The 25,958-nt window shown below is 40.4% G+C and overlaps 1 protein-coding gene across 1 annotated transcript in view; it reads right to left on the reverse strand.

Moving 5' to 3' along the window:
- The window catches only part of samd4a (sterile alpha motif domain containing 4A), a 218,707-nt gene that overhangs the window by 495 nt on the left and 192,254 nt on the right, over positions 1-25,958 (reverse strand). Inside the window, 2 exon segments of the mRNA XM_034163535.1 lie at positions 1-802; positions 11,233-11,316. The exon segment at positions 1-802 is cut by the window's left edge and continues 495 nt beyond it. Coding sequence (XP_034019426.1) covers positions 774-802; positions 11,233-11,316 — 113 coding nt within the window. The 3' untranslated portion in view covers positions 1-773.

The following is a 25,958-nucleotide window of genomic DNA, read 5'->3' on the forward strand; positions in this document are numbered from 1 at the left end:
CCATTTTGGGGTTCTTCCCCCCTCCACCCCCGCCATCTCTACTCATCTTCTCTACCTCCGTCCGTCGCTCTTACCCCGTCTCTGTTGGCCAGTAAAATGAAGAATACTCACTGTGGCTGTTATCTGGCGTGATGTAAAGCTGGGAGAAAACGATATCGTTCATACCTGAAACCCTCCACGTTTCTGTACCCTTTGAAAGTAGAATCATTATGTAAACATTAGATACACACAAATAACTGGTTTTTGACACCCGGTGGTGAGCACGAGGCCTCTTGATGCTCCACGGGCATCTTCGCTTAGACACGCCTTTCTCACTGAAAAATAAATCCCAAAAACTTCTTGTCCTGGTAGTTCATGTCATTTTTTGGCTCTGAGGTACTGTTATGGATTTGAACGATGTCGATGTGCAGCAACCAGAGGGTCGGACACTGGGGACAGAAGCCCAGGCTTGCTGGGCCTCCGGCTTCTCCTTTCTGCTGCAGCTGGCTGGTCTGCAGTACTTCCTCTGACCTCCATGGGGTGCTGTTCACACACTAATCCAGGCCACTTTTAAACACGTGAACAGGTAGCAGGACGTGTGTTTTTCCAACCTGATGGATGTGTCAGCGTGATAGCTTGTGTTAGCCCTTTGCTGACTGGCTCTCTTGTGTTACGTGGATCCCGCCCAGTCCTTTGGTTAAGGTCTACCACTGGCGACAGGGTGAGGGGTCAGGAGAGCTGGTGACCTCCAGGTGAGCGTTCACTTTCCAGCTGCTCTCCATAAGGTCTTCTTTTCATATTGTTGATGTGCGGTCAGCGCCATCTGACGAGGAGGAAACAGAATACAGGACTCAAACACAAATCAACATATGACAAAATACACAGCCTCTGTACCACTGAGCAGGTGTTTTTAATGCCATCACCTTCTTCTTTACTCATTTTCGACTATGAAATTGTACAGAGAGATGTTCTCAAGATTAAGAAAATCAAGCAAATTTCCCGGCTGCTCGGGATCTGCCAGGGGGGAACTAACGGCGGCTAAGCTACCTTGGTCCGCACCGACTACAGGGGCCTGGATAGCTGTAGAATTTCCACGGTGCGGAGCCGAGTCTCCAATGCCCAGCCTGGCCTCCAAAGCTACGAATAAGCTACACTATTACAAGTACCGTTACTGCTAAAGGAGGCCGAGGAATAACTAAACATTTCACACCCAGAGCAGAAAAGTGCGGGAGAGACAGGAGAAAGCCGCCATGCTAAAACCGCTAAGAGCTAGTAGCTACGCTAACCTAGCGGATTCCTAAAAACACGCAAAGTGAATAATGTGTAAATAATTTAGAGGTGATTCAGGCAGAAGGAGTGCTTTAGTTAAGGCACGTAAAGATTACACTGGGAAACAAATCGTAATCTAGATAAACTAGCTCAATCTAACTGCGCAGATTAAACAGCTAACAGATACAGAACAACACCGCTGTGCTCCGGAACAGGAAGTGATACAATACCGCAGTGAGAGCCAACCACCAGTCAAAAATGAGGTGGGCTTCATAGATAATTGGCAAAGCTTCTGGGGAAAACCTGGTCTTGTTAGGAGAGACGGCATCCATCCCACTTTGGATGGAGCAGCTCTCATTTCTAGAAATCTGGCCAATTTTCTTAAATCCTCCAAACCGTGACTATCCAGGGTTGGGACCAGGAAGCAGAGTTGTAGTCTTACACACCTCTCTGCAGCTTCTCTCCCCCTGCCATCCCCTCATTAACCCCATCCCCGTAGAGACGGTGCCTGCTCCCAGACCACCAATAACCAGCAAAAATCTATTTAAGCATAAAAATTCAAAAGAAAAAAATAATATAGCACCTTCAACTGCACCACAGACTAAAACAGTTAAATGTGGTCTATTAAACATTAGGTCTCTCTCTTCTAAGTCCCTGTTGGTAAATGATATAATAATTGATCAACATATTGATTTATTCTGCCTAACAGAAACCTGGTTACAGCAGGATGAATATGTTAGTTTAATGAGCCAACACCCCCGAGTCACACTAACTGTCAGAATGCTCGTAGCACGGGCCGGGGCGGAGGATTAGCAGCAATCTTCCATTCCAGCTTATTTAATTAATCAAAAACCCAGACAGAGCTTTAATTCATTTGAAAGCTTGTCTCTTAGTCTTGTCCATCCAAATTGGAAGTCCCAAAAACCAGTTTTATTGTTATTATCTATCGTCCACCTGGTCGTACTGTGAGTTTCTCTGTGAATTTTCAGACCTTTTGTCTGACTTAGTGCTTAGCTCAGATAAGATAATTATAGTGGGCGGATTTTAACATCCACACAGATGCTGAGAATGACAGCCTCAACACTGCATTTAATCTATTATTAGACTCTATTGGCTTTGCTCAAAAGTAAATGAGTCCACCCACCACTTTATCATATCTTAGGTCTTGTTCTGACTTATGGTATGGGAATAGAAGACTTAACAGTATTCCCTGAAAACTCCCTTCTGTCTGATCATTTCTTAATAACATTTACATTTACTCTGATGGACTACCCAGCAGTGGGGAATAAGTTTCATTACACTAGAAGTCTTTCAGAAAGCGCTGTAACTAGGTTTAAGGATATGATTCCTTCTTTATGTTCTCTAATGCCATATACCAACACAGTGCAGAGTAGCTACCTAAACTCTGTAAGGGAGATAGAGTATCTCATCAATAGTTTTACATCCTCATTGAAGGACAACTTTGGATGCTGTAGCTCCTCTGAAAAGAGAGCTTTAAATCAGAAGTGTCTGACTCCGTGGTATACTCACAAACTCGTAGCTTAAAGCAGATAACCCGTAAGTTGGAGAGGAATGGCGTCTCACTAATTTAGAAGATCTTCACTTAGCCTGGAAAAAATAGTCTGTTGCTCTATAAAAAAGCCCTCCGTAAAGCTAGGAACATCTTTCTACTCATCACTAATTGAAGAAAATAAGAACAACCCCAAGGTTTCTTTTCAGCACTGTAGCCAGGCTGACAAAGAGTCAGAGCTCTATTGAGCTGAGTATTCCATTAACTTTAACTAGTAATGACTTCATGGACTTTCTTTGCTAACAAAAATTTTAACTATTAGAGAAAAAATAACTCATAACATCCCAAAGACATATCGTTATCTTTGCTGCTTTCAGTGATGCCGGTATTTGGTTAGACTCTTTTCTCTCCGATTGTTCTGTCTCAGTTTATTTTCATTAGTTACTTCATCCAAACCATCAACATGTTTATTAGACCCATCTACCAGGCTGCTCAAGAAGCCCTACCATTATTAATGCTTCGATCTTAAATATGATCATCTATCTTTGTTAGTTGGCTATGTACCACAGGCTTTTAAGGTGGCAGTAATTAAACCATTACTTAAAGCCATCACTTGACCCAGCTATCTTAGCTAATTATAGGCCAATCTCCAACCTTGCTTTTCTCTCAAAAATTCTTGAAAGGGTAGTTGTAAAACAGCTAACTGATCATCTGCAGAGGAATGGTCTATTTGAAGTGTTTCAGTCAGGTTTTAGAATTCATCATAGTACAGAAACAGCATTAGTGAAGGTTACAAATGATCTTCTTATGGCCTCGGACAGTGGACTCATCTCTGTGCTTGTTCTGTTAGACCTCAGTGCTGCTTTTGATACTGTTGACCATAAAATTTTATTACAGAGATTAGAGCATGCCATAGGTATTAAAGGCACTGCGCTGCGGTGGTTTGAATCATATTTGTCTAATAGATTACAATTTGTTCATGTAAATGGGGAATCTTCTTCACAGACTAAAGTTAATTATGGAGTTCCACAAGGTTCTGTGCTAGGACCAATTTTATTCACTTTATACATGCTTCCCTTAGGCAGTATTATTAGACGGTATTGCTTAAATTTTCATTGTTACGCAGATGATACCCAGCTTTATCTATCCATGAAGCCAGAGGACACACACCAATTAGCTAAACTGCAGGATTGTCTTACAGACATAAAGACATGGATGACCTCTAATTTCCTGCTTTTAAACTCAGATAAAACTGAAGTTATTGTACTTGGCCCCACAAATCTTAGAAACATGGTGTCTAACCAGATCCTTACTCTGGATGGCATTACCCTGACCTCTAGTAATACTGTGAGAAATCTTGGAGTCATTTTGATCAGGATATGTCATTCAAAGCGCATATTAAACAAATATGTAGGACTGCTTTTTTGCATTTACGCAATATCTCTAAAATCAGAAAGGTCTTGTCTCAGAGTGATGCTGAAAAACTAATTCATGCATTTATTTCCTCTAGGCTGGACTATTGTAATTCATTACTATCAGGTTGTCCTAAAAGTTCCCTAAAAGCCTTCAGTTAATTCAAAATGCTGCAGCTAGAGTACTGACGGGGACTAGAAGGAGAGAGCATATCTCACCCATATTGGCCTCTCTTCATTGGCTTCCTGTTAATTCTAGAATAGAATTTAAAATTCTTCTTCTTACTTATAAGGTTTTGAATAATCAGGTCCCATCTTATCTTAGGGACCTCGTAGTACCATATCACCCCAATAGAGCGCTTCGCTCAGACTGCAGGCTTACTTGTAGTTCCTAGGGTTTGTAAGAGTAGAATGGGAGGCAGAGCCTTCAGCTTTCAGGCTCCTCTCCTGTGGAACCAGCTCCCAATTCAGATCAGGGAGACAGACACCCTCTCTACTTTTAAGATTAGGCTTAAAACTTTCCTTTTTGCTAAAGCTTATAGTTAGGGCTGGATCAGGTGACCCTGAACCATCCCTTAGTTATGCTGCTATAGACTTAGACTGCTGGGGGTTTCCCATGATGCACTGTTTCTTTCTCTTTTTGCTCTGTATGCACCACTCTGCATTTAATCATTAGTGATCGATCTCTGCTCCCCTCCACAGCATGTCTTTTTCCTGGTTCTCTCCCTCAGCCCCAACCAGTCCCAGCAGAAGACTGCCCCTCCCTGAGCCTGGTTCTGCTGGAGGTTTCTTCCTGTTAAAAGGGAGTTTTTCCTTCCCACTGTAGCCAAGTGCTTGCTCACAGGGGGTCGTTTTGACCGTTGGGGTTTTACATAATTATTGTATGGCCTTGCCTTACAATATAAAGTGCCTTGGGGCAACTGTTTGTTGTGATTTAGCGCTATATAAAAAAATTGATTGATTGATTGTACATATCTTCACTTATTTATATACTCACATTTTTCAGCTGGTCTGCTAAGTTAGTTATTTAGTCATAGGGATGGCTTCCTTTCACCTTTTCTTATTCTTAAACTCAGTTGCGGAGAGGCACCTTAATATCACTGTATGTGTACAATGACAAAGCTTCTATTCTATACATGTTTTCTATATTCTATTATATATATTCTGTACATGAGTTCCCATGGGATAAAAAAAAAAATCTTTTCAACCTACCATCCCTGGTTCTCAAGACCAGGCACCTAAGTGCCTCTACTTTTTCTACTCTTCTATTCCACTCTTCCTTTTTTAGATATACCTTAGTATACACTAGTATAGTTCTACCTTAGAACTGGAATATATTATAGAAGACATACCTTACTGAATTTTCATGTGAAGTACAGAAGGGAAACGTATTAATGAAGTTGCTATTCAATTTCAATTTATTTAACTTATAGCGCGCCAAATCACGACATCGCCTCAAGGTGCTTCAACAATGAACAACCAAAACAAATTAAATCAAGGATCAAAAAGCATGTTTAAAAGATTAAAAGCATAATAAAAAAGTTAAAAAGGTGCTAGATTCTGTCATCTAAAATTTGAAAAAAGAAACCAGGTTTTATGATCACAGCGCAGCCCGAGGTTCAGTCATTGTGAAGTCATTCTTGAAGAAGTGCTGTATGATTGGACTAAAACTATCCAATAGTGCTCATATATTTTTATATGCTTTCATTATTTTTTTTCTTTTTATTGCTGATAAAATTCAACAACATTGCCTCCCTTGTTGGAAGACACAGGGACAAACTGCAAGCAGCAAATGCATTATGGGAAATGTGGTTTTAGCACGGTTTACCCGCAGATGTGTTACTAAGTTTATTTTCAGACAGTGGCAGAGGACCTGACCAGGTGAAGCACCCTCAAACAGTGATTCATGATGGATTTTGTCATTCACGTCTTCTTTTAGACATTATCTTTTAGAACTTGCCTGCATCATGTAACATGCTAACGTTAGCATGAGCCGAGTGGCTGCTTGGTGAAAATTTTATTACAAATATCTGTAATAATAGGGCTTGGTGTGCAATTAGTTGGCCTAACAGATCATGTAAAAAATTACTGGGGGGCCAGTCAAGTGAATTTTTTTGTGTAATTTATGTTAGCAGGCTATCTTGTTAGCAAGTACTTTAGCTTAACTAACGTTAGCTCCACTGCACAATATGAGGTAATAAAGCAGTCACAACTTTTAAAACCTACACACCACCCAAACCATGACCAGGTCCATAAAAATATACTTTTAACAAGACCCCCGAAGCAAAGTTAGCCAAGTTGCTAGTTTGTTTGTTCAGTTACTACTGTGTGTGTGAGATTGGGATGCATTCAGACGTCATTCAGCCTGCGGGGTCACGTGGGGTCTTGTCCACGCTGCATTTCTTTACTCATTTATTGGTAGGCGGAATCAACACTACCTTTTGGCAGCCCTTTAATTAACCCGTTTTGCCCCACTGGCAACAACTGTTGCCGAAGTGTATCACTCATTTTCTCCTCACAATAAAAAAAATCTCAAACGTACTAATGCAACTTTTTCCACTTATATAAAAAAAAAAATATGGCCATAAACGGGTTAAACAGTTTAGAAGAATAAATGTGAATATTCGCTTAAATGCACAATAATTCATGTTTTAAATGTGCCCATACAGAGCCTAGTAAATGGTCATACTTTGATCTGATGAGGGTAACAGCAGGTATTTGTTCCTGCCTTCCTCAGTCGGGTGGAGGAAGTAAAAATATTTTATCATTATGACCCTGACAGAAGCAGGCACTTTGACTGCACCACACAATTTTCTAAAAAAATTAGTACGACCTGAAAATTTTAAAAAGAAAACCAACATGTGCATTAACACAAAAAATGCATTCATTATTTTTTTGTATTTATACTATTGTAAAGCAATCTATCAGGAAGTATGAAATACTGATGTCAAAAGTTTCATTCTTTTCTTCTTTTGACTTCTGTGAGAAGATAATCCTCTCGTTTCTGATTGATTCGCCTCAGCCCCACATTCTTAACCACATCTGTACTGCTGTTTGGACTGCAAACTATTATGGTATAAAAGAACACAAGTAAAGTGTGTTTTGATGTTTCAGACTGAAGCTTTTATGACTTGGTGAACAGAGAGGGGCCAGAGCCCCACTGTCATAAGTGAAGAGCCCATCTGTCAAAACACGGACGCAACTTTCAGCGACAGCTGCTGCCAGGACAGGAAGACGCTGCATCATGATCAAGCTACGCACAACTGGAAGGTCTTTGGTGAAAAAAACTGCATCATGACAGTGAATGGAAGACTTTTATATACGGGGGACTTTTATATTATGAAATACAGTGCGAAAGTTTCAGGAATCCTGTAATTTTGACAAAAATGTAGTGTGTGTTTTTTAATATCAGTAAGTCACCAGAAAATCAATGTCTATCCCAGCTATTTTCAGTTTGATTAAAGAAACTAACCACTTATCAAGTTACAAACCTCACTATAAAAAAAGATTTCTTCATAGGTACAACAAAGACAGTTGTGTTGGTGATCACTCAATAATAAAATAATTCTAAAAACCCGATTAAATACAACCCAACTTTCTTATAAATTACAGTAGACTAGTGTGTGTGTGTGTGTGTGTGTGTGTGTGTTGTGTTGATACGAAAAACAAATGATGCAAAATGATTAAAAGTGAAAGCGGTGACACATTTCACTTATTTATATTAATTTGTAAAAAACCTAGTATTTCTCGACTTTGTCATCTTAAAAGTTTAAAGAAAAACATTTGCAAAATCAAGTACACAAGATAACTCAACAGCCTGTTCAACTGTTCATTAAAGTAAATACTTAAACAGCTAATAATGTGCCAGAAGAGTGTCCAATATCAAAATGTGGAATAAAAGCGAGTGAAGTTAGTTTGAAGGTGGCACGCTGCTGGTCCCAGATGGGCTAAGCTGATTATGACTGATGAGTGACAGCAATTTTTATGCACAACCATTTCTATGATCTACACATAACGGTCTGGAAAAGGAGAAACATTGTGAGCAGTGAGTGGCTGGTCCCTGGACAAAAGCACCCCATGAACAGCAAAGGCCAGAGAAGCACGGGCAGACTGACAGAAAGGCACCGGTGATGAAAATAACCATTCACTACAACCAAGGTTTGCAGAAAGGCATCTCTGAAGAACACCACATCAAACCTTGAAGCAGATGAGGTACAGTTGTAGAAGACCACAAAGGGTGGGTGTGCTTACCAAAAAACTGAGTTTGGATCATCCTGGATCAAGACTAAGATCCAGGCTTTCAATGACTTCCGAGACTAGGCCATCAGAAGTGTGTCTGTATGCAATGAAAGTGTTGAAGTTGTGCAGACATTCACTTATCTTGGCAGTGATATTCATGTCTCTGGGCAACGTGACATCTGAGATGGAGACATGGTGGGTAAAAGTTTATAGAGTCATGAGGTTAATGGACAGAGGTCTTTGGCAATCCAGATATCTTTGTAGGGTCCTGGTGCTGCCCCATCTTACTGTATGGTTGGGAGAATTCAACGCCAACCAGTCACCTAAGGCGCGTCTAAATGTCTTTGGTACCAGGTCTCTCCAGATGATCCATGGTTACCACTGCAATGACTTTGTGTCAAATGATGGGTTACTTAGGGAGCATCACTTGCATTGTGAGGATGCATCAGCAAAGACATTTTGGCCACGTGGCACGTTTCTCTGGGCATGATCTGGGCAAAACAGGATCCAACGGCATACGCGTGTCTCAAATGAAGTGGCCAGTAAATGTATGTCAGAGACTGATCTGTTGATTACTTTTATAATTGTTTAGTATATGCAAATGTAACAAAAAAAGAAAAAGAAAAAAATGAGTGGGACCTGTCAGTTATTTTGTTCCTTTGATAATGACTGATGACTGATCATGGAAACACTTAATTGTCCGATTGATTAATTACCTAACTATTAATTTTACGAGGTCTGTCCATAAAGTAACGGTCCTTTTTATTTTTTTCAAAAACTATATGGATTTCATTCACATGTTTTTACGTCAGACATGCTTGAACCCTCGTGCGCATGCGTGAGTTTTTCCACGCCTGTCGGTGACGTCATTCGCCTGTGAGCACGCCTTGGGAAGGAGTGGTCCCGCCCCCTCGTCAGATTTTCATTGTCTGGAAATGGCGGAATGAAAAGGACTTTTTTTCCATCAGAATTTTTTCAGAAGCTGTTAGAGACTGGCACCTGGAAGCCATTCGAAAAATTTATCTGGCTTTCAGTGAAAATTTTACGGGCTTCACACAGAATAAGGACTTTAACTACAGCTTTAAGGACCCCTTTAAGGACGGTCGGTGCGCCGTACTCCGAGCTGCGACGACGCGGCACAAACCACTGGATCATTTCTAAACGGATGGCTCTGTGGATACGAGACCGTCGTGTGTTCTTTCTCTGGTTATCACAAGAGCTGGACATCAGCCATTTTCCGGCAGATTTCACTTTTAACAAGAGATTTTGTCATGGAAAGCCGCGCGGAGGCTTCGCGCGTCACGACCGATTCGCTTTGGAAGCGAGACAAAGGAACACCTCCGTTTCGGAGTGTTAGAGGACAAGTTGGGACATGCCTATCTCGGCTTTCAGTGCTTACCAGTCGAGTGAGTATAAGAGAACTTGTGGAGAGCTGGACATGTCCCAACTTGTCCTCTAACACTCCGAAACGGAGGTGTTCCTTTGTCTCGCTTCCAAAGCAAATCGGTCGCGACACGGGAGGCCTCCGCGCGGCTTTCCATGACAAAATCTCTTGTTAAAAGTGAAATCTGCCGGAAAATGGCTGATGTCCAGCTCTTGTGATAACCAGAGAAAGAACACACGATGGTCTCGTATCCACAGAGCCATCCGTTTAGAAATGATCCAGTGGTTTGTGCCTCGTCGTCACAGCTCGGAGCGTGGCACGCCGAGCGTCCTTAAAGGGGTCCTTAAACCTGTAGTAATAGTCCTTATTCTCTGTGAAGCCCGTAAATTGTCACCGAAAGCCAGATAAATTTTTCGAATGGTTTCCAGGTGCCAGTCTCTAACAGTTTCTGAAAAAAATTCTGATGAAAAAAAAGTCCTTTTCATTCCGCCATTTCCAGACAATGAAAATCTGACGAGGGGGCGGGACCACTCCTTCCACAAGGCGTGCTTACAGGCGAATGACGTCACCGACAGGCGTGGAAAAACTCACGCATGCGCACGAGGGTTCAAGCATGTCTGACGTAAAAACATATGAATGAAAGCCATATAGTTTTTGAAAAAAATAAAAAGGACTGTTACTTTATGGACAGACCTCGTACACACACTAGAGTAAACCTCATCTAAAAGTGGTGACACTTCATGTCACAACAATGTGGTCCTGTGATAGATGTTTGGAGCAGCTGAAGAACCTTTGCTTGCCACTTCTTTTTTCTTTGTAGAAGAAGAAAAAAAAAAAAAGCTGAAACTTGGGTAAAGAGGGAGTCGTCTTTGTTTAGTTAAACACACTCCCTTGTTCTATGCCCGGTTCAGCTCAGTGCCTTCAGTACTGCTGACTGAAACACACACACACACACACACACACACACACACACACACACACACACACACACACACACACACACACACACACACACACACACACACACACAAGAAGCACTTGTCCAGTAGTTCTTGCTGAGTACTGAGGCCCAGTGTGTCTCACATTGGTGGATATTTGGGTTTGTGGGAGTGGGCGCTGACTTTGGACCAGCTTAAGAAAACAAAACAAAAAAAAGCCATTATGTTTGAATGTTTTATACACAATCTGATTTGATTCAGGCCACGCCCATCCAAATGCAAGTCAATATAAACTTATCTTTGTGTCAAGTACCCACGTTTTCATACGATTACTGTCAAACATTTCTTCCATTTAGTACTTCATAAGAAAAACAACAGTGACACAAATGAGTGATACAAAGAGCTTAGTTTAACAGAAAGCACAACTTTGTTTGGTCTCTGAACAGCCGCCGTTTATTCATTACCATTAATGATTAGTATGAAATTAAACATGTGCATTACCTCCCAAGGCATGCTCCGTCATACTCAGGCACAGAGACTCCAGACGATTGTTGATGTCCGGCTCGGTCACAGGTAACTGAAGATCTGTACAACAAAAGAGTATGTGATTTAAGTGGCAATGTCTCACACAAACAATGTCGCACCCTGTCCTGAGGGACATCGGGGAAGTATTCACTGCACTTCATTTTTTTCACAATTTGTTATGTTACAGCCTTTTTCCAAAGTGGATGAAATTCATTTTTTTTCTTCAAAATTCTACACATAATACCCCATAATGACTATGTGATTTTTTGTTGTTTTTGAGATTTTTGCAAATGTATTAAAATAATTTAAGAAATGACGTGTACATAAGTATTCACAGCCTTTGCCATGAAGTTCAAAATTGAGCTCATGTGCATCCCGTTTCCACTGATCATCCTTGAGATGTTTCAACAGCTTAATTGGAGTCCACCTGAGGTAAATTCAGCTGACTGGACATGATTTCAAAAGACACACACCTGTCTACATATAAGAACCCACAGTTGACAGTGCATGTCAGAGCACAAACCAAGCACAAAGTCAAAGAAGTTGTCTGTAGATCTCCAAGACAGGATTGTCTTGAGGTACAAATCTGGGGAAGAGTACAGAACCATTTCTGCTGCTTTGAAGGTCCCAATGAGCATGGTGGGGTGCATCATCTGTAAATGGAAGAGGTTCACATCCACCAGGACTCTTCCTAGACCTGGACGCCTGTCTAAAAATGAACGATTGAGGAGAAGGGACTTAATTGGGAAGTGGCCAAGAACCCGATGGTCACTGTCAGAGCTCCAGCATTCTTCTGTTGAGAGAGGAGAACCTTCCAAAAGGACAACCATCTCTGCAGCAACCCGTCAATCAGGCCTGTATGGTAGAGTGTCCAGACGGAAGCCACTCTTTAGTAAAAGGAACATGGCAGCCTGCCTGGAGTTTGTCAAAAGGCACCTGAAAGACTCTCAGACCATGAAAAACAAAATTCTCTGGTCTGATGAGACAAAGATTGAATGCTTTGGCATGAATGTCATGTTTGGAGGAAACCAGGCACCATCCCTACAGTGAAGCATGGTGGTGGCAGCATCGTGCTGTGGGGATGTTTTTCAGTGGCAGGAACTGGGAGACTAGTCAGGATTGAAGGAAAGATGAATGCAGCAATGTAAAGAGGCATCCTGGAAGAAATTCTGCCCCAGAGCGCTCTTGACCTCAGACTGGGGTGACGGTTCATATTTTAGAAGGACAATGACCCCAAGCACACAACCAAGATATCAATCAATCAATTTTTTTTATATAGCGCCAAATCACAACAAACAGTTGCCCCAAGGCGCCTTATATTGTAAGGCAAGGCCATACAATAATTATGTAAAACCCCAACGGTCAAACGACCCCCTGTGAGCAAGCACTTGGCTACAGTGGGAAGGAAAAACTCCCTTTTAACAGGAAGAAACCTCCAGCAGAACCAGGCTCAGGGAGGGGCAGTCTTCTGCTGGGACTGGTTGGGGCTGAGGGAGAGAACCAGGAAAAAGACATGCTGTGGAGGGGAGCAGAGATCGATCACTAATGATTAAATGCAGAGTGGTGCATACAGAGCAAAAAGAGAAAGAAACAGTGCATCATGGGAACCCCCCAGCAGTCTACGTCTATAGCAGCATAACTAAGGGATGGTTCAGGGTCACCTGATCCAGCCCTAACTATAAGCTTTAGCAAAAAGGAAAGTTTTAAGCCTAATCTTAAAAGTAGAGAGAGTGTCTGTCTCCCTGATCTGAATTGGGAGCTGGTTCCACAGGAGAGGAGCCTGAAAGCTGAAGGCTCTGCCTCCCATTCTACTCTTACAAACCCTAGGAACTACAAGTAAGCCTGCAGTCTGAGAGCGAAGCGCTCTATTGGGGTGATATGGTACTACGAGGTCCCTAAGATAAGATGGGACCTGATTATTCAAAACCTTATAAGTAAGAAGAAGAATTTTAAATTCTATTCAAGAATTAACAGGAAGCGAATGAAGAGAGGCCAATATGGGTGAGATATGCTCTCTCCTTCTAGTCCCCGTTAGTACTCTAGCTGCAGCATTTTGAATTAACTGAAGGCTTTTTAGGGAACTTTTAGGACAACCTGATAATAATGAATTACAATAGTCCAGCCTAGAGGAAATAAATGCATGAATTAGTTTTTCAGCATCACTCTGAGACAAGACCTTTCTAATTTTAGAGATATTGCGTAAATGCAAAAAAGCAGTCCTACATATTTGTTTAATATGCGCTTTGAATGACAATATCCTGATCAAAAATGACTCCAAGATTTCTCACAGTATTACTAGAGGTCAGGGTAATGCCATCCAGAGTAAGGATCTGGTTAGACACCATGTTTCTAAGATTTGTGGGGCCAAGTACAATAACTTCAGTTTTACCTGAGTTTAAAAGCAGGAAATTAGAGGTCATCCATGTCTTTGTCTGTAAGACAATCCTGCAGTTTAGCTAATTGGTGTGTGTCCTCTGGCTTCATGGATAGATAAAGCTGGGTATCATCTGCGTAACAATGAAAATTTAAGCAATACCGTCTAATAATACTGCTTAAGGGAAGCATGTATAAAGTGAATAAAATTGGTCCTAGCACAGAACCTTGTGGAACTCCATAATTAACTTTAGTCTGTGAAGAAGATTCCCCATTTACATGAACAAATTGTAATCTATTAGACAAATATGATTCAAACCACCGCAGCGCAGTGCCTTTAATACCTATGGCATGCTCTAATCTCTGTAATAAAATTTTATGGTCAACAGTATCAAAAGCAGCACTGAGGTCTAACAGAACAAGCACAGAGATGAGTCCACTGTCCGAGGCCATAAGAAGATCATTTGTAACCTTCACTAATGCTGTTTCTGTACTATGATGAATTCTAAAACCTGACAAACTCTTCAAATAGACCATTCCTCTGCAGATGATCAGTTAGCTGTTTTACAACTACCCTTTCAAGACTTTTTGATAGAAAAGGAAGGTTGGAGATTGGCCTATAATTAGCTAAGATAGCTGGGTCAAGTGATGGCTTTTTAAGTAATGGTTTAATTACTGCCACCTTAAAAGTCTGTGGTACATAGCCAACTAACAAAGATAGATTGATCATATTTAAGATCGAAGCATTAAATAATGGTAGGGCTTCCTTCAGCAGCCTGGAAGGAATGGGGTCTAATAAACATGTTGATGGTTTGGATGAAGTAACTAATGAAAATAACTCAGACAGAACAATCGGAGAGAAAGAGTCTAACCAAATACCGGCATCACTGAAAGCAGCCAAAGATAACGATGCGTCTTTGGGATGGTTATGAGTAATTTTTTCTCTAATAGTTAAAATTTTGTTAGCAAAGAAAGTCATGAAGTCATTACTAGTTAAAGTTAATGGAATACTCAGCTCAATAGAGCTCTGACTCTTTGTCAGCCTGGCTACAGTGCTGAAAAGAAACCTGGGGTTGTTCTTATTTTCTTCAATTAGTGATGAGTAGAAAGATGTCCTAGCTTTACGGAGGGCTTTTTTTATAGAGCAACAGACTCTTTTTCCAGGCTAAGTGAAGATCTTCTAAATTAGTGAGACGCCATTTCCTCTCCAACCTACGGGTTATCTGCTTTAAGCTACGAGTTTGTGAGTTATACCACGGAGTCAGGCACTTCTGATTTAAAGCTCTCTTTTTCAGAGGAGCTACAGCATCCAAAGTTGTCTTCAATGAGGATGTAAAACTATTGACGAGATACTCTATCTCACAGAGTTTAGGTAGCTACTCTGCACTGTGTTGGTATATGGCATTAGAGAACATAAAGAAGGAATCATATCCTTAAACCTAGTTACAGCGCTTTCTGAAAGACTTCTAGTGTAATGAAACTTATCCCCCACTGCTGGGTAGTCCATCAGAGTAAATGTAAATGTTATTAAGAAATGATCAGACAGAAGGGAGTTTTCAGGGAATACTGTTAAGTCTTCTATTTCCATACCATAAGTCAGAACAAGATCTAAGATATGATTAAAGTGGTGGGTGGACTCATTTACATTTTGAGCAAAGCCAATAGAGTCTAATAATAGATTAAATGCAGTGTTGAGGCTGTCATTCTCAGCATCTGTGTGGATGTTAAAATCGCCCACTATAATTATCTTATCTGAGCTAAGCACTAAGTCAGACAAAAGGTCTGAAAATTCACAGAGAAACTCACAGTAACGACCAGGTGGACGATAGATAACAAATAAAACTGGTTTTTGGGACTTCCAATTTGGATGGACAAGACTAAGAGTCAAGCTTTCAAATGAATTAAAGCTCTGTCTGGGTTTTTGATTAATTAATAAGCTAATTTGAGCGCCTTGGGGCAACTGTTTGTTGTGATTTGGCGCTATATAAGAAACAAGTTGATTGATTGATTGATTGATTGGAATGGAAGACTGCTGCTAATCATCCGCCCCGGCCCGTGCTACGAGCATTCTGGCAGTTAGTGTGACTCGGGGGTGTTGACTCATTTAAACTAACATATTCATCCTGCTGTAACCAGGTTTCTGTAAGGCAGAATAAATCAATATGTTGATCAATTATTATATCATTTACCAACAGGGACTTAGAAGAGAGAGACCTAATGTTTAATAGACCACATTTAACTGTTTTAGTCTGTGGTGCAGTTGAAGGTGCTATATTATTTTTTCTTTTTGAATTTTTATGCTTAAATAGATTTTTGCTGGTTATTGGTGGTCTGGGAGCAGACACCGTCTCTACGGGGATGGGGTAATGAGGGGATGGCAGGGGGAGAGAAGCTGCAGAGAGGTGTGTAAGACTACAACTCTGCTTCCTGGTCCCAACCCTGGATAGTCACGGTTTGGAGGATTTAAGAAAATTGGCCAGATTTCTAGAAATGAGAGCTGCTCCATCCAAAGTTTCACAACTCTGTGAATGTCCTTGAGCGGCCCAGACAGAGCCCAGAACTGAATCTGAACATCTCGAAAGAGATCTGAAAATGGCTGTGAACCGATGCTACCCATCCAACCTGATGGCGTTTGAGAGGTGATGCAAAGAGGAATGTACAAAACTGCGCAAAGATAGGTGCACAAAGCGTGTGGCATCATATTCAAGAAAAGACTTGAGGCTGTATTGGCCAAAGGCGCATCAATAAAATATTGTGCAAAGGGTGTGAATACTTGTGTACATGTAATTTACTAGTTTTTAATTTTTTATATATTTGCAAAAACAACAACAACAAAAAAACCTTTTTCATGTCATCATTGTGGGGTGTTGTGAGTACAATTTTAAGGGGAAAAAAATTAATTTACTCCATTTTGGAATAAGGCTGTAACATAAAAGGTGGAAAAGGTGAAGGGCAGTGAACACTTTCTGGATACACTGCAGCTGCTGTGCCAGTATCAAAAAATGGTGCCATATTTCATGACATCCTAATGAGAGTCAACCAGTACTTAATTAAAAAAAATAATACAGTTTAAAATAACAGAAATGAAACTTTACCAAACACTATATGTATCTACACGTATTCTGTGGTACATGTATGTGAAAGGATTATTACCATTTAAAGTTACATGTTGAGAAGAAATGGCTAAATCTTATTTCAAAAAGGTCAATATCCAATGGAGTTGACAGTGTATGAAAAGAATCAATTAGGATTAGTTACTAATCTAGTTGGACAGTGTCGTCCACTCCACCAAAGTGCATCCTCCATAATCAGATTATGTCACGCTCCTAATTAACTCCAGCTCTGTGAAACACAACATTGTAAGCCAAAGTGCAAATATAACACAATGCTAAAGTACCCTCAGCCATATGAGCATGGTCTTCTTGATCATTTGCAGTTGTTTAACTGGTAGCCCAGTGCAATATATACAACCCCTGGCAAAAATTATGGAATCACCGGCCTCGGAAGATGTTCATTCAGTTGTTTAATTTTGTAGGAAAAAAGCAGATCACAGACATGACACAAAACTAAAGTCATTTCAAATGGCAACTTTTTGGCTTTAAGAAACACTAAGAAATCAAGAAAAAAGATTGTGGCAGTCAGTAACGGTTACTTTTTTAGACCAAGCAGAGGAAAAAAATATGGAATCACTCAATTCTGAGGAAAAAATTATGGAATCACCCTGTAAATTTTCATCCCCCAAATTAACACCTGCATCATATCAGATCTGCTCATTGACATTGACCCTATGCCATGACATTGACCCTATGTGTCTTTTTGCAAGGAATGTTTTTGCAGTTTTTGCTCTATGGCAAGATGCATTATCATCTTGAAAAATGATTTCATCATCCCCAAACATCCTTTCAATTGTCCAAAATATCAACGTAAACTTGTGCATTTATTGATGATGTAATGACAGCCATCTCCCCAGTGCCTTTACCTGACATGCAGCCCCATATCATCAATGACTGTGGAAATTTACATGTTCTCTTCAGGCAGTCATCTTTATAAATCTCATTGGAAAGGCACCAAACAAAAGTTCCAGCATCATCACCTTGCCCAATGCAGATTCGAGATTCATCACTGAATATGACTTTCATCCAGTCATCCACAGTCCACGATTGCTTTTCCTTAGCCCACTGTAACCTTGTTTTTTTCTGTTTAGGTGTTAATGATGCCTTTCGTTTAGCTTTTCTGTATGTAAATCCCATTTCCTTTAGGCGGTTTCTTACAGTTCAGTCACAGACGTTGACTCCAGTTTCCTCCCATTCGTTCCTCATTTGTTTTGTTGTACATTTTTTCGATTTTTGAGACATATTGCTTTAAGTTTTCTGTCTTGATGCTTTGATGTCTTCCTTGGTCTACCAGTATGTTTGCCTTTAACAACCTTCCCATGTTGTTTGTATTTGGTCCAGAGTTTAGACACAGCTGACTGTGAACAACCAACATCTTTTGCAACATTGCGTGATGATTTACTCTCTTAAGAGTTTGATAATCCTCTCCTTTGTTTCAATTGACATCTCTCGTGTTGGAGCCATGATTCACGTCAGTCCACTTGGTGCAACAGCTCACCAAGGTGTGTTCACTCCTTTTTAGATGCAGACTAACGAGCAGATCTGATATGATGCAGGTGTTAGTTTGGGGATGAAAATTTACAGGGTGATTCCATAATTGTTTCCTCAGAATTGAGTGATTCCATATTTTTTTCCTCTGCTTGGTCTAAAAAAGTAACCGTTACTGACTGCCACAATCTTTTTTCTTTATTTCTTATAGTGTTTCTTAAAGCCAAAAAGTTGCCATTTGAAATGACTTTAGTTTTGTGTCATGTCTGTGATCTGCTTTTTTTCTACAAAATTAAACAACTGAATGAACATCCTCCGAGGCCGGTGATTCCATAATTTTTGCCAGGGGTTGTATATGTACATACAGGGTGGGCCAATAAAATGTTACCACTTTTTGATCATACACAATTTTTTGAAATGAGAACTTATCCAAAAATTTTATTTGCAGACTTGTAACAGAAGCATCAAATTAACATTTGATACCAAAGGTTTCCCACTTTGTCTCTTGTTTTCCGCACAGTTCGATAATTGATGAAATGTTCAATCCAAGCTCAACTTCTTTAGATTACAGCTGCAACACGCACATTGAAGTTTGTGATGACATTGCCACACATCTCAAGAGGGATTCTCCGAATTTCCTGACGGATATTGGTCTTCAGGCCTCAATGGTCTGTGGGTTGTTGTACACGCTCTAATTGTACGAATTAAAAAACGGTAACATTTTACTGGCCCACCCTGTATATATATAATTAATTAGACATTATTTACATTATTAAGATCCTATTGTCTATTGTCCTGTGTACAATTTGTACATGTTCAATCAATCATAAACGATATTTACATTTTAACAGCATCTGCAGGATTGCGTGCATGTACATATACATGACTTTTTGACAAGAGCGGAAGTTAGCTTTGAGTTAGCGGAGGTTAGAGTACACGCTGACATCGCTGAAATGTCTTGTAAATCACTCCTGATGTGTTATCAGGTTACAAAAACAGTTTTCAGTTTTAGAAGTGTTATTTCTCGCTAGCTTTAATGTAATATATAACAAACAGGTTATATTTACACACAAACAAATGGAGTTTGCAGCTAGCTAGACAGCCACTGACAATCCAGTGCTGCTCTATTCCGACTGGCCGTCAGCCCGCCCCCCCCCCCCCCCCCGAGAAAAAAAGGCAGAACAGAATGAGACTTTTATACCTCTTAAATTTGGTCAAGGTTAGCCATCATTGAACTTGTCCAAGGTCTGTGTCCCAAGAATGTTCCCTGTGAATTTGAAGACTCTGTCTGGACTTATGCTGAGCACAGACAGAGGGACAGATGCAAAGTCTTTGCAATACCCGATAGCCATATGTTGATGGCCTCGGGTAACAATCAGTACTCTTAATACAGATTTCATAACCTTTACTTTTTCCAATAAACCCAAACTGGCCATCAAATTAACTTGGCTGGTGTTTCCTTTGATGGAAAAAAAAACATCTAACACTGGTCAACTGCAGTGGTGGTGAGGTAATGGAAGGTGATCGAGACTGTGGAAAAATTCAGTATCAACCTGGAAAACTCCACTCGTGAGTGAGAATGCCATTATTTCTCTTGCAGTTGCAGTTTACTGTATTATATTGTGTTTGTTGGACTGCTATTCAGGTAACTGACAAATCAATCCCACCCCCCACCACCACCACTTGAGCTGCTCCTACTCCTTTGGGGTCACAGGTATCTGCAGCTTTATTTGGCATAAGTTTCCCATCGGATAGTCTTCCTGAGTCTGACCCAACTCCAGAACTATAAGAAGAACCAGCCTAGCGTGCATGTGGAGGAAACCCACACAGACAACATGCAAACTCCAGTCTGAAAGGAAGTGGACTCACATGTAGGACCTTCTTGCTGTGGGGAAAGAGAGTCGATCTCTGTGCAGCCCTGCTGCCAACTGACAAATCAACCAGTTTTTATGAAAAACCTCATGAAAATGTTGGTGGCTGGACTGTGATAAAAATATATTACCTGTTGAAATGACAATATGCAAAAGGGTAGAGCCAGAAAAATTCGACACCGATTTTACATTTGGAGATGTGGAATGTGGATCCTTAACAGATGTATCAATAGAGGCCACAATTTTAAATACCTGTACTTCAAAGCTAGAAACTGCCACATTTATTTTTCTCCTACTCCAGTCTGCTTTATTTTGATATGCACGTTATTCTTAAACGATACTTATGTGATATATTTATTTTACTTTTCATTCAGTATGTCAGCTTTTCAGTGGGTCAAAGGTTGAAGTACACCAATTTCACTGAGATTCCAGAAATTGATGTAATTACTTTTAAGAGGTTCTGATTGGCTAATTGGCATAATTGGAGGGTTAATTGGGGCATGACTGGGTGTATTTAAGGAAGTACACATAGAATCAGTGCCTCCAGGTGTTTAATAGCAGGATAAATAAAGGAACAGTACAGCACAGATATGCAGATACTCAGTGCATTTTACAGCATGTTTTGTACTATAATATTAACATATAGACGATGTACACACTTGTCTTAATTTTTTTTTAATGGTGAAATAAAAGGGAACAGGACCCAACATGCTGCTGTTTGATTCATTTCACCCCTCTATGTCTCATATATGTGGAAAAATTATACATTGATAGGTCAGGAATAATGCTGACATATACGCATATCCGCATAAACGTCAAGCATACAATAGCAGTCAAATGGACACACGAGTGTCGCATCAAGTGTCGCATCAAAAGGATTCCTTGACATTTCCTACAATCAGTTGATGGATCATCCAGGTTTAATAGTGGTTTTAATGCTTTAAAGCAGTGGTGTCCAAAGTATTCCAGAAAGGGCCAAGAGGTTGCAGGTTTTCTTTGCAGCCACTGACACCAGCAGGTGATTTCACAGATTAACAACACTATGAGCAGATGGGATGAGTTCAAGGGATGAGTCTCATTTGAGTACCTCTCAAATGAGAGGAAATTTGTTTGGATCATCAGCAACAACCCATGAATTGGAAGTTGCTGGAACACCAATGTCACAGTCTACAGTCAAGTGATGCTTACATCCCCAAAGATTGAGAGTCTGCCATCCAAGAAAGAGGCTCCTGCTCCAAAATAAACACCTTAAATATCAAAAAGTTTGCTGTACCGATGCATGTAATCACGCATGGTGCTGGTAGCATCGTGGCTGTGTGCTGTTTTACTGCCAGTGAAACTTGTGCATCGTGCAAAATGGATTGAATCGAGAAGAATAAATTCCGTTATTGTTCAGTGAAACCTGAAACAATCAGCTAGACGGTTGAAACATGGACCCCAATGGGTGTTCCACCAGGACAATGACTCTGAACACACAGCAATGCTAGTTGTGGAATAGAAAAAGCAGCAAGCTAACACCAAGCTTTTGGAATGGTCTTCCCAAAGACCTGACCTCAACCTTGTTGAAAATATCTGGGCTACATTTAAAAGTCGTAAACATTTAATGGAATCCCACTAATTCTGCAAAGCAGAGTTATCAAATATCCAACCTCAGTTCTGCCAGTGGCTTGTCGATGGCTAACAAGCATGTGGTCAAAGTGAAACATTTTAAGGGAGATGAAAATAAAAGTAATTAGGTCTGCTCTCTGTGTGATTTTGACCCTGTGTTGGTTTCATAAAAAATGTATTTAACGTGTGCACCAAATTCTTGTTTTTTTCCCCTTTATTGAAGATGAACGCCGTGTTATTATTCAGTCACAAAGAACAGTTGAAAGCAATCACTGAAAGCCCAATACTGCCATGAGAAGTCCTGTCCATGATAAATGTCTGTAAACATCCAACCACAAGAGAAAGAGTGTGTGTGTGTGTGTGTGTGTGTGTGTGTGTGTGTGTGTGTGTGTGTGTGTGTGTGTGTGTGTGTGTGTGTGTGTGTGTGTGTGTGTGTGTGTGTGTGTGTGTGTTCAAATGAGTTATTCTGGCCAAGACCCAACTCTGGTGATGGCTGTGAGAGCATAAGTCCACACAGCTGTCAAAGAAAATGAGGAAGGAAGTGCAGGAGAAGGACCGGTGTAAAAGAAAAAAAAAGAGAAAAAAGAGAAAGTTCAGGAAGAGAGTCAGGGAGAGAAGGAAGAGAGAAACATGGGCCACAGCACCCCATCCTCCCTGCGTAAAAGAACCCCTGCACAAAGAGCTTCATTGTGACTCCTCACTCTTTCCTCCCGTCTCCCCACCATCTCTTCCTCTCACACACTCTCCCTTGATGCGTTCAATGTCCTGGTCCACTTCTGTCCCTTTCAGACACGCACTCTAACAGGTAAATGTTCTCGCACAGAGGTATATTTGAACGCTGGAGCTGAAAGTTGAAGCAGCTGTTGTCCTTGTCAGACTTGAGTGATGCCGCCTCTTTAGAGCACAGCGGCGAGGTGGCCCTCATGCGTTCAGTAATAATGTTGTTGTTGATGTTTAATGATGTGTTTTGCATAAGTTGTATTTGCTGCGGAGGCCAACCAGGTAAATAAACAGCAGTGACCCGTGGTAACTATAGCTCTGTTAAAGAGACTGCTCAGTGAGGTTTTATTCTGCAATGTTAAAGACGGTAATGGGAGAAGAAAATAATCTGACAAGGAAAAAAAACAATCAGAGCAGATCTCAGCATCAGAATCACTTTTCTTCACCATGTATGCATCCACAGAATACAGAGAATTTGACTTCAGTTTTAGCTGCACTCTCTGTACGGCATGTATAAATATAGACTAAACAGAATACAATCCCAATTCCAATGAAGTTGGGACGCTGTGTAAAATGTAAATAAAAACAGAACACAATGATTTGCAAATCCTCTTCAACCTACAGTAGTGTTCAGAATAATAGTAGTGCTATGTGACTAAAAAGATTAATCCAGGTTTTGAGTATATTTCTTATTGTTACAAGGTACCAGTAGATTCTCACAAATCCAACAAGACCAAGCATTCATGATATGCACACTCTTAAGGCTATGAAATTGGGCTTTTAGAAAAAAAAAAAGTAGAAAAGGGGGTGTTCACAATAATAGTAGTGTGGCATTCAGTCAGTGACTTCGTCAATTTTGTGGAACAAACAGGTGTGAATCAGGTGTCCCCTATTTAAGGATGAAGCTAACACCTGTTGAACATGCTTTTCTCTTTGAAAGCCTGAGGAAAATGGGATGTTAAAGACATTGTTCAGAAGAACAGCGTAGTTTGATTAAAAAGTTGATTGGAGAGGGGAAAACCTATACGCAGGTGTAAGAAATTATAGGCTGTTCATCTACAATGATCTCCAATGCTTTAAAATGGACAAAAAAAAAAAACAGAGACGCGTGGAAGAAAACAGAAAACAACCATCAAAATGGATAGACGAATAACTAGAATGGCAAAGGCTCACCCATTGATCAGCTCCAGGATGATCAAAGACAGTCTGGAGTTACCTGTAAGTTCAGTGACAGTTAGAGATGCCTGTGTGAAACTAATTTATTTGCAAGAATCCCCCGCAAAGTCCCTCTGTTAAATAAAAGACGTGCAGAAGAGGTTACAATTTGCCAAAGAACACATCAACTGGTCTAAAGAGAAATGGAGGAATATTCTGTGGAGTGATGAGAGTAAAATTGTTCTTTTTGGGTCCAAGGGCCGCAGACGGTTTGTGAGACGACCCCCAAACTCTGAATTCAAGCCACAGTTCACAGTGAAGACAGTGAAGCATGGTGGTGCAAGCATCATGATATGGGCATGTTTCTCCTACTATGGTGTTGGGCCTATATGTCGCATACCAGGTATCATGGATCAGTTTGGATATGTCAAAATACTTGAAGGTCATGTTGCCTCATGCTGAAGAGGACATGCCCTTGAAATGGGTGTTTCAACAAGACAATGACCCCAAGCACACTAGTAAACGAGCAAAATCTTGGTTCCAAACCAACAAAATTAATGCCTCGCAGATGTGAAGAAATCATGAAAAACTGTGGTTATACAACTAAATACTAGTTTAGTGATTCACAGGATTGCTAAAAAAAAAGCAGTTTGAACATAAGTTTTGAGTTTGTAGCGTCAACAGCATATGCTACTATTATTGTGAACACCCCCTTTTCTACTTTTTTTTTTTTTTTCTAATAGCCCAATTTCATAGCCTTAAGAGTGTGCATATCATGAATGCTTGGTCTTGTTGGATTTTTGAGAATCTACTGAATCTACTGGTACCTTGTTTCCCATGTAACAATAAGAAATATACTCAAAACCTGGATTAATCTTTTTAGTCACATAGCACTACTATTATTCTGAACACTACTGTATATTCATTTGAATACACCACAAAGACAAGATATGTAATGTTCAAACTGATAAACTTTGTTTTTGTGCAAATATTTGCTCATTTTGAAATGGATGCCTGCAACACGTTTCAAAAAAGCTGGGACAGTGGTATGTTTACCACTGTGTTACATCACCTTTCCTTCTAACAACAATCAATAAGTGTTGGGAACTGAGGACACTAGTTGTTGAAGCTTTGTAGGTGATTCTTGATATACGACTTCAGTTGTTCAACAGTCCGGGATCTCTGTTGTCGTATTTTGCGCAGTTGCCCAGTTTGATGGCATCACACCGAAGAGCCTGACTGGAATTTGGCAGTTACATGACCGGACCCTAGTACTGTCTACTAATTATAGCAGATTCACAGTATCCACCAAGGTGTCAGGGTGTGGAGACATTCAGAAGAGTGATATCCACAGTGTGACTGTTGAATGGGGCCATTTATGAGTTGATGCTGTGATGGTCTGAGGAAGGGCAGAGGTGGGTTATCCCAGTTTCAAAGAGTAAAAGTCCTACCATGTATTGCTTCCACCCGTGCGCCTAAAACAGGTGATTTCACTGATTAGCTCTGATTACTTGCCTGAACACTTGAGCTAATTAGAATCAGCTGGTTTAGTGGGTAGATGGAACCTATATGTGATAGGACTTTTATTCAATTAAAGTGGGATTACCCACCTCTGGGGAAGGGTATGCCTGAATGGCTCACCATGCTTGAATGATGAAGTCTGAGCTTGATAGACTTTTTTTTGTTGGCGCTGTAGGGAAAGACTTCATTTTAGTCCTGAATAATGCTCATCCCCATAGTGCTTATGGAGTGACCACCATGTTCGTCTGATCTCAGTCTCATTGAGCACTTATGGGATACACTCTCCAGGTAGTTAAGAGCCTGGCAGCCACCGCAACTGACATATTAGACCAGGAATGGAGTAATACCGTGGAACCTCAGTTTTAGAACTTAATTGTTTCCTAAATGTTGCTCTTAAACCGAAACCAATTTTCCCATAAGAAAATGTAAAATGGATTAATCAGTTCCTGGGCCCAAAGAGAACATTGTTTTTTTACCTTTTTAACAGCATTTCATGCATAAAAGGCAGACAAAAGACAAAGAATATGCATAGTATCTTATACAAAATACTATACAGTAATTACAATAAAATAGACAATTTAATTTCACCATACCTGTATAGAAGAGACCATAAGAACATCAGGTAACTGAACTTCTGAACAGATCAGATGCCTCTGTTGCAGTGAAACTCTGGTCAGATTTAATGTTGTATCCTAACAGCATTAGCTGTCGGTAGATTCATCAGTTATCTCTGCTTAATGTATGATTACTGGAACAAATACGCGGCTCATAACTTTAAATGTCCACAACAAAGTAACCTGTAAGGAGGACGACAATGCAGTCCCCAAAAAATACGATTTAATAAACACCCAAA

The sequence above is a fragment of the Thalassophryne amazonica genome, chromosome 2 (assembly GCF_902500255.1).
Source record: "Thalassophryne amazonica chromosome 2, fThaAma1.1, whole genome shotgun sequence".
NCBI lineage: Eukaryota > Metazoa > Chordata > Actinopteri > Batrachoidiformes > Batrachoididae > Thalassophryne > Thalassophryne amazonica.